Source organism: Furipterus horrens, unplaced genomic scaffold (assembly GCF_987537825.1).
Source record: "Furipterus horrens unplaced genomic scaffold, mFurHor1.1.pri manual_scaffold_11, whole genome shotgun sequence".
Lineage (NCBI taxonomy): Eukaryota > Metazoa > Chordata > Mammalia > Chiroptera > Furipteridae > Furipterus > Furipterus horrens.
This window is the reverse complement of record NW_028327181.1, coordinates 79,367,678-79,381,025: the sequence shown is the minus strand read 5'-3', so window position 1 is coordinate 79,381,025 and position 13,348 is coordinate 79,367,678. Positions and strand designations below refer to the sequence as shown.

The 13,348-nt window shown below is 44.9% G+C and overlaps 1 protein-coding gene and 1 long non-coding RNA gene across 2 annotated transcripts in view; one reads left to right on the top strand and one right to left on the bottom strand.

The window, feature by feature from the left end:
- Positions 1 to 3,524: 3,524 nt before the first annotated feature.
- LOC149998454 (keratin, type I cuticular Ha4) lies at positions 3,525 to 7,212 on the top strand. The gene is made up of 7 exons (XM_090292093.1): positions 3,525 to 3,940; positions 4,043 to 4,125; positions 4,620 to 4,776; positions 5,599 to 5,760; positions 5,854 to 5,979; positions 6,153 to 6,373; positions 6,743 to 7,212. Exons 1-7 carry the CDS (start codon positions 3,593 to 3,595, stop codon positions 6,825 to 6,827), a joined length of 1,182 nt encoding a protein of 393 aa, XP_090148219.1. The 5' UTR covers positions 3,525 to 3,592; the 3' UTR covers positions 6,828 to 7,212.
- LOC149998449 (uncharacterized) overlaps positions 7,211 to 13,348 on the bottom strand; it is a 42,798-nt gene continuing 36,660 nt past the window's right edge. Inside the window, exon 4 of the long non-coding RNA XR_016514177.1 lies at positions 7,211 to 8,045. This is a non-coding gene — a long non-coding RNA (uncharacterized LOC149998449). The remainder of the gene's footprint in view (positions 8,046 to 13,348) is intronic.

Here is a 13,348-nt window from a genome sequence, read left to right as displayed (position 1 = left end):
CTCTATAAAAGTCCATTTCATTTCTTCCAGGAGTCACACCTCCTCACAAGCGTGTGGGATTGGTCACTTTGTAACCCCGAGTCTATTGAAGAACAAAGCAATACGCAGGAAGCCTAGGTGTGTCTTTCTGTCTGTCCTCAGAGCTGGCATCAAAATTCATGATCTTGTTTCTATGTTTTCTCCCAGTTCTTGGGCTTCAACACACCCTGACCTAGGCACAGTGTCATCTCTCTAATTCACAATGCAGTGCGACGGCCTAGGCAGTCTTGCATGTACCTACTTGTGTCATATGGACAAGTTAAATTTCTTCCCAGGGTCTCAGATTTCACATTTCTGACATTGGTGGCAATAATGGAATCCAAACTCTTTGGGGTGAGATGGGAACATCATATGTGAAGGGTCCTAGTAAAGCGCCTGACTAAAAGTGACCTATTGATATTCATACGCTTTCGACCTCACTGTCTGTGCCTCAGTTTTCTCTTCCAAAAATTCAAGTCTTTCTAGCTATAGAATTATTTGATTCTATGACACGGAACTTACTGCTGAAGTGAACTTTGCAGGGATAAAAGTTCAAGGCTAGGCAGGTAGGTTTTATCCCAGATTCTAAATTACTTTAGGTCATGCCATTGTACATTTCATTCATCTAGATGCTAAAAAAACACCCCACAATTTAATTTCCAATCTGGACATATCAATCAATTATGAAAAAGGCTGGCTGTTTCCCTGTAGAGAAAAGTTAATGAGTGTAACTTGGTCTCAGTTCAGGAAGGTACCACAGAGAGTAGCTGGGTGGGAGGATGCTTGGGCAGAATGGCCTTTGAAGGATTGATTGGGGGCATAGGGGTTGGGGAACAGGGCCCCAGGGGAGACTAGAAGCAAAAACTACAAGCAGGACAATATAGGCAGGATATATCTACAATTTCCTCCCCTTAACAAATCAGAGAAGCTTTTGTGTCAAATGTTTTGCACTGTGTTTAGGTACTGAGTCTCAGAAGTTAGACATTAGAGTAGTCTAAATCTCAGCTCTGCCATTTATTGGCTGTGGCTTGGGAATATTCTGAGTCTTTCCTAAACTGTGTCTTTAATCTGTAAAGGGAAATAATTTTATAGACCAAATTTATAGGGTTGTTGGAAGGATCAACTGAGAATTGTGCCATAGCACTTAGCGCCTTGTTTGGCACATAATAAGTAATCGTGAAATGGTATCGGTATCATCATCACCATCATTATCATCCCCATCATCATTACGAATACTTGTGCGGAAATGTAAGGCTGAAGGATTCCCAGAAGATGAGTAGAGCCCATTTCAATGACAGTGCAAGAAAGGAGGCTTTGGTGGCAATGCAACCCCATATAAAGAACTTGTCCTACTTAAGAACTACCCCAAATAAGATAACCAAGCCCACAGGATAAGGAACTTAGCAAGGAATGTAGGGACCACGAACCATCTGCGAACTTCCTGTTCCTGCCACCAAGTAAATGCTAAAAATTCACATTTTTGTTGATTAATTCATGAATTGGTTCTGTGCCCTTAGTGTAAGGTGCATGAACGAGGTTTGATCACCATTGAGTTGGCACGGGCAACCTGTCCAGGTGTCTGTTCAATAAAATTGAATTTTCCCAAAATTCATCATCGGGGTCATCTGGGCCAACAAGAGGAAAGAGGAAGGTTACAGAAATCATCATCATCACCCCCACCCCAACCATATTCACACACAATATCTTACTTAACTTGCATAACTAAACTATGAAGTTGGCAGCATTATTATTACTTCAATTTAAGAGATGAAAACAAGAGTAAAAAAGGTAATTCACTTCTCTCAGTTCAGATCGCCAGTGAAGATGTGAACCAAGGTCATTTACCTTTGGATGTGCACTTTTCTGTTCCTTCTACACTACCTTTGAGTCTGGATGCACCTTTTTAAATTACTTACATTGTGTTCCACAAATAATCTTTTGGGAATTCTTTCTGAACCATGATTTTCCTTCTGTGTAGAACAAAGGACAGATAGAGTGACAGAAAATAGAAGATAAGAGGGCTACTTTGCTGATTCATTACGGGGTCCTGGCTGGTGTGGCTCAACGGGTTGGAGTATCATCCCATACACCAAAAAGTTTTGGGTTTGATTCCCAGTCAGGGCACATACCTAGGTTGCAGGTTCAATCCCAACTGGGGCATGGATGGCAGGCAACCAATCGATGTCTCTCTCTCACATCATGTTTCTCCCCCACTCCTTTTCTCTCTCTCTAAAAGCAGTTAAAAAAAAATGTCCTCAGGCGAGAATAAAAAAATTAATTATTGGGCAAGAGGGTTTGAAAGTGTCAAAGGGTATCTGATTCCAGAGGTGATGAAGAGATACATACTCATTACAGATGGTGTCTACTGCTTAGGATGACATCAAGCTGCATTCTCATGGGCACTGTGACGTGTTCTGGGACTATCTCAGGTTGACAGAGCTACACCTCTAGGGATATTCAATGCTCTTAGAAAGAGGACTACATCTAGAAATAAGGCAAGAGAAATTTCCAGAGACTTTGAGATAAGGTCACCATGAATACAAAGACAGCTCTGAGCACCTCATTCTGGTTCTTTATTGTTGAGTCTGAAGTATTATGCTTCATGTTTATGTGGCAGCACTGTCACTCGAACTCTCTGTGGACAGTTCCCAACATGGTTCCTTTTATATATTTCTTCTTTTTCTCATCTTTGGGGAGATTGTTGCTTCAGGGAAGGCTGGTAAACTTCTTCTGAAAAGGGCCAGACAGTAAGTACTTTAGAATTTGCAGGCCATATGTTCTCTGTTGCACCTACTCAACTCTGCCATTGTAGAACAAAATCAGCCACAGATGAAACCTAAATGAATATGACTCTGTGCCAATAAAACTTTATTTACAAAAAAGGGCAGCAGGCTGAACTTGGCCTGTGGGCTGTAGTTTTCTGATCTCTGTGTTAGTGCTTTTAATATCCATTCCCAACCATGAACAGTCAATTATTTTTAATCTCGCCATTATTGACAAATTCCCTAAGCCACAATTAATATTCTAACTAAGGCTTATAATCCTTGCAGCTGATACAGGATGAATTTCTGCTATAAAGACAAGTTGAACTGAACACTGAAACGTGCGTACACTTGGAAACAGTAGGCCACCAGAAGACTGTTCACTCCAAACTCTCTTTCTAGGGAGTCTAGTGGCAGAATTTCATGGGTGAGGAGTCCCAAACAACTCCACCCCATGTCCTGGCTGTCCTCCCCTCTGAGTAATGGGGAGAACCATCTGGGGCTGTGATGATTCTGCCTCCTTTGAAGCCATCTGATGAAACTCTGATTTCACCAACCTCCAGCACCCAGGAGAAGCCCTGTGTGACACAAGATGAATGGAATAATTTTATGGGATGATGGGGGACTCTGTGAGGGCATCTAACTAGTGTATTTTGGAGAAAAAGATTACCTGAAGCAACAGGAAACTATGCTAGATGCCAAGCCCCCACCCACAATTTAAGGATATAAAAGGACCATGGAAGGAAAGACTCAACCTCACCCATTTCCACCTTCATCAGTTCGCCTGTTCTCCCATCACCTCTCCCAGCACCATGCCTTACAACTGCTGCCTGTCCAATTTGAGCTGCTACTCCGGCTGCCCCTCCCGGCCCTGCGTGGCCCCCAGCTGCCACAACATCCCCCTGCCCGGGGCCTGTAACATCCCCGCCAATGTAGACAACTGTGGTTGGTTCTGCGAGGGCTCCTTCAATGGCAGCGAGAAGGAGACCATGCAGTTCCTGAACGACCGGCTGGCCAGCTACCTGGAGAAGGTGCGGCAGCTGGAGCGGGAGAACGCGGAGCTGGAGTGCCGCATCCAGGAGCGGTGCCAGCAGCAGGAGCCGCTGATGTGCCCCAGCTACCAGTCCTACTTCCGGACCATCGAGGAGCTCCAGCAGAAGGTGAGGGGTGGGGTGTGTTGGGGCACAGCAGCAGTTGGCTGTCTTTGAACAATAAGATGTTCTCAAGTTCAAGTGGTCCTCACAGTGGAGTCTTGTTTTCAGATTCTGTGTGCCAAGTCTGAGAACGCCAGGCTGGTGGTGCAGATTGACAATGCCAAGCTGGCCTCTGATGACTTCAGAACCAAGTATGTTGAGACTTTTTGGCCAGGTGGCCTCCGAGGTCCTTATGGCTCTTTCATGACTCTGTGGGCCTAATGTTGCCTGGAAGGGAAGAAAAAGATTACATATCCTCTTGCAGCTGGATATGTAAAGTTAGTTTTAGAGATCCAGATTCATATGCTGTCTGCTCTTCAGTCTCTCTTTCTGGAAGGCCTCCTGAAACTCCTGAATTTAGAAGTTGAAATTAATTCTTGGACAATTGACTGCTTTAGTGGCATCTTAACCAACATCGAGAGGAGAGAGACTCCATCCCAGGAGTCCCCATGGACACTGTTCGGTGTTAGGACGAATTAGGTCCTCTCCAGCCTATCCATGCTGAGCTCAAGGGATACATGGCAGAGAATGGACCCCAAACTGTGTCAGTTCAAACACAGCTAGGCCAATTCCTTCAAACAGGACATGGGGCAGGAAGATGGGCATCTTTCCTGGCCCTTCCTCCCACTCCGCTCTGTGTGTGCAGGTACGAAATGGAGCGTTCCTCCCGGCAGCTGGTGGAGTCGGACATCAACAGCCTGCGCAGGATCCTGGACGAGCTGACCCTGTGCAAGGCCGACCTGGAGGCCCAGGTGGAGTCCCTGAAGGAGGAGCTGCTCTGCCTCAAGAAGAACCATGAGGAGGTGAGAGGGAGAAATATAAAACAATAGGCTTTAGAGCTAAGGCTTCAGCGTCAGGAGGCAATTACCATCAGGATCCCTGGACTGGCACCCTCCTCTGAGGAGCTTAGGCTCAGCTCAGGGAATAATGATGCTAAGTGACAGCATGCAGCCAGGTGAGCTGGGAGGGCTGGGCAGGCGCTGGCTGTGCTGAGGGAGGATATCCATGCTCTCTGTTGGTCACACTGTTAGTTCTTGAATTTGTGGTAGAGGTTGAAAAAACAAACAAACAAAAAACAAACAAACAAAGAAATGAAACATGGCCCCTCTCTTCCAAGAGCTCGTAATCTGGTCTCTAGCCTGGGAGACAGCCTTTGAAACCATGAAACAGTACCGGCAGAGGGAAGTAAGTGCTTTTTGAGATGTGTATGCAGACTATTCTGGGAACTATCCCACCTGCCTGAAGGGAAACTCTTCTTAGAGGGATGTCATGAGGAGGAGGAGGATGGCAGAGCAAAGACACGGAAGTGGCACAGCAAGGTATAGATTAGAATGGCCTGTGGATGCATATGGCTGGGCATGCGGTGCCTATAGGGATGTGTCAGGAAATGACAAAGGATCTGCACATGACCAGGAGCAGGGACTTAATCTTACAATAAATCTGAGCTTGTTTCAATTTTCTGGGAAAGAAATTGAATTTGTTTCTACACAATATCTATGTCAGTCTCTGGAAAGGTCAGGATATTCTTTTTAGTGAATTTTTTGGAAGGCTGGTGCTTACTTGACTATAGCAGGGAGATAGTAGACCTATTTCTGTGGGTTCACTCCATCCCCTTCCTACACCAGGAAGTCAACACCCTGCGCTGCCAGATTGGAGACCGCCTCAACGTCGAGGTGGATGCTGCCCCCACCGTGGACCTGAACCGCGTGCTCAATGAGACCAGGTGTCAGTATGAGGCCCTGGTGGAGACCAACCGCAGGGACGTGGAGGAATGGTTCACCCACCAGGTGGGCATCTCAGCACAGGGTCACTCAGGACACAAGGCCCCTTGTGGCTCTCAAGGCAAAGTCTGATCCCATCTCTCACCTTTGGTGTCTCAGACCCAGGAGCTGAACAAGCAGGTGGTGTCCAGCTCAGAGCAGCTGCAGACCTGCCAGGCGGAGATCATCGAGCTGAGACGCACAGTCAACGCCCTGGAAATCGAGCTGCAGGCCCAGCACAACCTGGTGGGTATCGTCCAGGCCTCCTGGTGAGAAGTGTGAGGTCGGGGAATCAGAGTCACTGGCCAGCCTTTCGGGTCACGGTCTCCTTAACTCTTGAGGCTGTGACTTGTATGGAGCCCTATGGGGTGCCATGTTAGAGGAGCATCTCTGTGACATTCCTTATGTCCCCCACCCAGAGGGACTCTCTGGAGAACACGCTGACGGAGACCGAGGCCCGCTACAGCTCCCAGCTGGCCCAGGTGCAGTGCATGATCACCAACGTGGAGTCCCAGCTGGCAGAGATCAGGGGTGACCTGGAGCGGCAGAACCAGGAGTACCAGGTGCTGCTGGACGTGCGGGCCCGGCTGGAGTGCGAGATCAACACGTACCAGAGCCTGCTGGAGAGCGAGGACTGCAAGTGAGTATGAGGCAAAGGATTTCTGGGAAAATGTGTGGTGGACTTCACTACACTGAGGGCACTCATATGTCGGTCATATTTTCAACTCACCAAATAACACACATTAATTGAATGTCTACTATGTGACAGATATGTAAGGTCAAAAGCAAAGGGCATTTCCTCCCCAGGGAGCTAACAAGAGAGGTAATATTTTTCAAAAGGGCAATTTTCCACCTCTGCCCATGGCATTCTGGGGAAGGGGAAAGGATTTGGTAACAATCACATGATTCCAAATAACTCCACCCACTGAGAATTCATAGGTTGTTGCATCAAACCTTGGTGTTTTCTTCACACCCCTCCCTAATCCATTCTAAAACTCTGTTCTCCCAGCCTCCCCTGCAACCCATGTGCTACCACCAACGCTTGTGGAAACTCCTGCAGGCCCTGTGGCAGCTCTCAAACAGGTTGCTGTTAACTTAAAACACTGGCATCCTCTTTGAAGACTACAATGAAGCCGTTTAGATCCAACCTAGTAAAGGTACCCAGATCCTGCCTTTGTCAGAGCTCAGTTGCCTTAGAAACCTTGTTATGCCAACTATGATATTTTTAGACATGGAAAGGGTTTCCAGATCCAACAGGCAAGATCATATCATCAAGATCCAATGTCTGGAAAACTCCTGCTCATTGAAAGTTGAGTCTCTGTACTGAAGATGTCCAGCTCCCTGTAATCTGAGCTCCAGGTATTACTTAGGGCGTTTCCTCTACATATTGTGTTTCCTGTTGTCCTGGCTTCTTTGGTATTCTCTGGAATGCAAGAAGGCTACTTCATTTACTTCCCAATAAACTTTATTTCTCTGGCATTGTAAATGTTTCTCATTCATATTCATGCATTGTAAAGTACTTCTTGTGGCTGTTTCATAAAAATAACCCTTCATTAGGAGGATGAAATGAGTTGAATGACTGAACCTGGCTGTCACCATCCACTGGTTAATGCAGATGGAGAAGGAGGACTGTCCTCCTGGGAGGCACCCATCAAGGGAAGACCATGCAAAAAACCTGGCCTTCAACACTCATGCCCATCTTGCCTAGGCTGTGGGAGCCTTGGGAACTCTGAGACTCCTCTCTAAACCTCAGTGCTGTCTCTGATTGTCACCCTCTTCACTGTGAGACTCTCTGCTTCCCTTTCTCTTGCGCTGTAAAAACCAGCTTCTGTAGAAGCTGCTCAAAGCCTTCTCCTCTCAATGTCTTGGCCAGACCTGCATCACCACTATACAAAGTCTGTTCAGAAGGTATCCAGCCATGTAATGTGAAAAAAAGAGACATTTACTGAAGAAGATACAAGATACAAGAAACATTGTACATAGGACAATGATGTCTCAGTCCCCTTCCAATTAGGCACCTTAGGATCTCACACAGTTCTCCCAATTGCCATCAGCTAATCTGTAGTATTTTCCTGAGTCTCATCAATGGTCTAAAATCTCTTCTCTTTCAAAGGTGTTTTTAATTTTGGGAAAAGCCAGAAGTCGCAGGGTGTCAAATCTTGACTGTACGAAGTCTGAGTCACCTGGGTGATTTGATGTTTTGCCAAAAAACTCTGCATGAGCCGTGACACATGAGCGCGCACATTGTTGTGATGAAGCTGCCAGTCACCATTTTCCCATAGCTGTGGCCTTCTGAATCATCTGAATAGTTTCTGCGGAGGAATGTTCAAGGTTAATGCGAAATTTGATGCAAATTCGTTGCTCTACATGCTTAGTCATTTTGAATGCAACGGCCACACAGTACGCATGCTCACTCAATGGCATCTACCACCCCCACTAACTAGTACAGTGAAGTCCTCATTGTTCATGCATGCACATTCCAGTCCACTCTCCTTGGCTGCCAGGTTACATTGATGTCGCACAAACAGTTCTCGTTCTATTAACAATGGCTGGGCTTTTCCCAGACAGACCTTGTAATACCTGTCCTTCCCTCAAGATGTACCTTCAATGATTTCATGCACATTTTGGGTCCTCTTCTTCTATCTCTGACTACCTGTCCACTGACTCCCAGTTAGGCCGACTTCCCCTTTTTGTCCCAAATGGAGGAAATACCCAGATCCTTGGCTCTTTGTTTTTCTCTTTCCACTCTATGCTGATGATGCCCAAATCTCACTCTCACCTTAGCTCAACTTCCAGGTATTCGTTTGCCTGTAGGACAGTTTCACTTGGTATCAGGCCATCACATCACACTTAATTGGACTAAAATTTATTTTTGTCAAACTGGTTCATCTTGTACTCACTTATTATGCCCAATACTTTGTAATCTAAAGATCCTTTAAATGCAGGAAGGTGTGTCTCCTTGCCTCCCTCTCTTCAAGTTTACTCTTTCCTCTAAGTTTTTGCTCATATCTATTATGTTCTCCTATAACCTCTTTACCATTTTCTTCCTATAATTCCAGAAAAGGCCAATGTTCATTAAATCTCCTCCAACACACATTGATCTTATCCTCCCTCCTCCCTCTTGCCTCACTTGTGAGTTATTAAAACTCTCAAGTCTATCAACCACTTGATTGATTATCCATTTAATCTGACCAACACAACGACAATTGATTATCTGGTATGTGTACCTGTACTGTGTGGGGTGTTGAGAACACAGAAATAAGTGAACCCTGGTCCTGGTGCACAGCGTGTTTAGAGTCTAGGGTGGATAAGGCAAAGAGATAACTGCTACACACAAACATCATCATGGCTCAAGAAAGGTCTAAGTAAAGAATGATGAATTTCCAAAGTCTGAGGGAGTGACAAGAAGAGGCTCCAAGAAGGAGGTAGCACTTAATCAGGGCTTTGAAAACCCAACTATTCCGTTCATATCAATTCTGCCTGCCTGTCTCATTTGACTACATGCCCTCCAAGAGAGACAGTATCTTCACCTGATCAAAACCTAGTGCAAACCATAGAATGCTATATGTGGAATAATCGAGGAACAGGGTTACTAATGAGGATTCATGAGAAGGACTTTAAAACTTTATATACTTCCCAAAGTTCCAACTTCAATCAACTATGACTGTATGATACTAGCATAATTCTGGAATACAGTTTGATGGGATATGTTTGGACAGATGAGTGTGAGCAGGTCTGAGAAGAGGGAAAGTTTTTTCAAGCACGAACTTGCCCTGGTAAGGACATGAAGCAGGAGGTATGTTTAGAGCCAGATGGACAAATTTTAGCCTGAAGCAAGGGTAAATATGGTAGTGGAAGATGAAACTGCACAGTAGGTAAAATCGTATTTGGCAGTGCTTTGAATGGCTATCTGTGAGATTTGCTTGCAAGGAAGGTTGGCAGATGATCCATCAGGAAGCTATGTATAGGTGGGGTTAGGTGAGGGAGAAGGAGGACCCATCTGGAGGCTGGTAGAAAATGAGGACTGAGAGGGTGGAGGCGGGGGAGTGGGAGGGAGGGGGTGGGTGGAGCTCAGAGGCATGGCTTGGGAGAGGAAAGTTGATTGGAGGTAGAAGAACAATGGAGTGATACAGAAGGAACCCAGTACTGGCTGGATACCCACTATAGGGCAACATGAGTGAAATTTTTGAGTCTTAGAAAATGAAACAACAGTGTAATTCCAGTGGAAAAAAGCTGAAAAAAAGAAAGACTGGATTTGGGAGAGAGGTTGGAGTTACAGAAGAGTCTGGTTAGAGGTATTGGTGTTGTTAAGATTGTCTAGGGGAGGATGCTGGAGTATGGAAGAACTGCAGGGTCACTGATAGAAATGGCAGACCAAACCTGGGACCCTCCAAAGTCCTGGCATGAGGTTCTGCCTTGGTTTAGCCAGATCTCTGGAGACAGAGATGACGTCTGTTTAAAAGCAGTTAGAGAGGGAAGTGAAGAGGCAGCTGAAATGACAGAGAGGTAAAAGAAGTCAGTTTTGATGAGGGGATGGTCAGTAGCATCCAGGTCAAAGAAGATGAGAATTCAGACAAATCCACCAGAAATAGCAATGGGGAGGTCACTGGGGACTGCAGAGAGAGCAGGGTCTGTGGGGTGCTGGGGGGAGAAGCTGTATTTCAGTGGCTCTTCCGCATCTGTCTGAAACCATCATCTTGATTGGTGACCTTAATGTAAAACTTCAAAACAACACCTTCATACTAAACACGAAACTCACTTTGCTTGATCCTCTGTGGTCTACTAAACCTGTTTTAGCATCTGCTGCCCCGTTTGATCTCAGAGCTGTCACATACACAGGTTCTCATTCCCTCCGAATCCAGCTTTCCCAGAAGACTAGGACAAGTAGTTACATTGCTTTGGATCATTTCTTGTTCTTTCTGACTTCTCTATTCTAGACTGGGATGAATGTTGTATTTTTCTGACTGCATTTGTCCCTTAAGATTCTTGCTGAAACTCCATTCCCATCAGGAGTCCAGGGCTGAGTATAAGAGAAACAATGGTGGCTTTAGGGAGGGTTTGAGGAATGAACCCTGAACCCCATTTGTAGGTATCTCTTTGTTCCTCTCTTTGCTCAGTGCCTCTTACTACTGACCTGGCTCATTCCCTAGGTCCTCTCCTGCTTTTCCTTCATTGGAAATCCTGTTTGAGCATCTTCTCGGAGCAAAAACTGTTGGCCTAGTTCTTGGATTACCATCACAATTTCTCTCCTCAATGTAGTGAGGCTGTGCAGTTGAAAACTTGGCAATAGTCACCTTTATGGAACAGTCTGTGGAAGCCCTATCTCCTGGTCTCATGAGCAGCTCTAACTGGGGTTGGATCAACATAATGGGCTAATGTTGGTATTGAGAGTGTTTCTGCTCCTCTAATTCTACCCAGTGGGTGACTTTTCATCTGTCTTTGGCATAGGTCAGTACTCCTGCTCTGTGTGTGCCTACTGATAGCATTGTTGGCCATTTGTACATGTTAAAATACAATTAATTGACAAGTCATCCAATATGCTACTTTGAATTTCCCAGAGAACACATTTTACATTTCTTTCTTTTTTATTGAATTTATTGGGGTGACACTGGTTAATAAAATTATATATTTTCCAGGTATACAGTTCTATAATAAACCACCTGTATATTGTATTGTATGTTCACCACCCCAAGTCAAGTCTCCATTTCTTATGGTGAGAATTTCAAATGCCAGTACTTGGCCATGAGGAATGGTTTTAGGAGGAGAAGGGTGGCCTCCTAATGCCTTTAAAGTCCTGCCACAGCAGGAGGTCTGCCCTGACTCCACTCCACTTATGAGTTTACACGTCATCTTTCCCACGAAAATAGCCTTGGCTTCCATAATAAATAGTATCCTTAAATCTCAGCTGCAATTTGCGTCTGCCACAATTACAAGGCAGGTGTAAAATCTTTCTGTTTGTTAGGATTTCATTTGCTCATCATATTTACTGAAGGGTCATTGACTAGAGACAATGCCATTGCTTATGTAAAGGCAACAATACTCAATACACAGTAAGTGGAATAAATAAAAAGTGATTGTCATCCAGAATTCCTGGGAAGCTAATTGAAACTTGGCTCTCAATCATGGTCATTGCTACATGGTCATTTCTACTCAGAAGTGGAAATAGTCATGTTTTCTAAACTCTGCCTTCCACTATTGAAGATATATAGATACTTACCTCTGGATTATTCCATTCTGACTAAGGTAGAAGCGATAGTAATGGTTATGGGGACCCCATGGACATACGTACTAGTTTACAATACACTATGCCTTTCCTATTCTTTAAATTTAAAGTACCATTGTCCAGATTTCCCTCTTTGGAAGCTTGAGACACAGAAGAAGGGGAGAAAGAGGGAAAATCCTATGAATACAGCTATTCGCTGTATGTTATTTGACCTCATCCAACAGGTCTTCAGTCTGTTTGGTACTTATTTGAAACCACACACTCATTCCACATCTCTTTATAGGTAGAATTCAGGCAGGACGGCCAGAGAGTTCAGGATTGTGAATGTGGGTGAGGATGCCAGGGCCTTCAATGCACACACTCTGGGAGACCACACATCTTCTCCAAAGATGCTATCTTTTAAGAAAGTGTACTTGAAGCTCCACCTTGGAAATGACTTTTAGAATCACCCAAGAAAACATACATTATCATTTTATAGTGACAATGTATTTCTGACCCATTGAAGATGCTACTTAGTTTGGTTATTTATTCCACTGACTAGGTTTGGTTCCCAATGATAACTGGTTGATTTCCAAAATAAGCACACCCTCAGAAGATGAAGATTTGCCTTCAATGAGGATAAGATAAAGAAATGTCCCTGGCTGTGAGGACAAATTTGAAGAAGGGGTTATCTGAGTAATGGTTGTATGGGAGGAATTAGCATGGAGCTTTCAAAAGGAACTACTTTAAGAAGTAGCTTTCATATTTTGAGAACTGATAGATTAAACATAAAATCTTCATAGTTCTCACCTTCATCTAGAATAGCATGAGGGCAAATGTATCGATGGTCGCAAGATGCCATTAAGCACATTTAACAACGTGGCGGCTTTTTATAGTCATACCCTTTGGAGAACTGGGCTCAGGTGTTTCTGTGTCAAAGCAACCAAGGGTTTCCTTTTCTCTAGATTTTGGGGGGTATCACACTTGCCCATGTAGTAGACTTCTTTCTGTTAGAAGAAAAATGACCTTTTCTTCTTTGGTGGAGAACAGGTTTTTATTTCTTGGCCCATTCTAATTTAGGAGAGGGTGGTGCCTAGTAGTGGTTGAGTCCCAGAGAATTTAATCCATTTGTGCACTGTTGCATCTCAGCAGTGAGGAGCCCAGAAGAGGGAGACAGATAGAGATGGAGGGAGCAGAGCCACTGGAGTCAGGGAGCTTGGGGTTTGAATGCCGTCTCCACCACGGATGAGCTCGGTGAGCACAGGCAGCCTCCCGGAAGCCTGGATCCTCATCTACAAACCCTGCAGGGTTGTGTGAGGACTGAAGGAGATCCCACGCACGAGGGGCTTAGCATAGTGTGTGCTCCTCAAGCAGGAGACACTCTAGTAACACTCATACTGTGTAAGCACATGG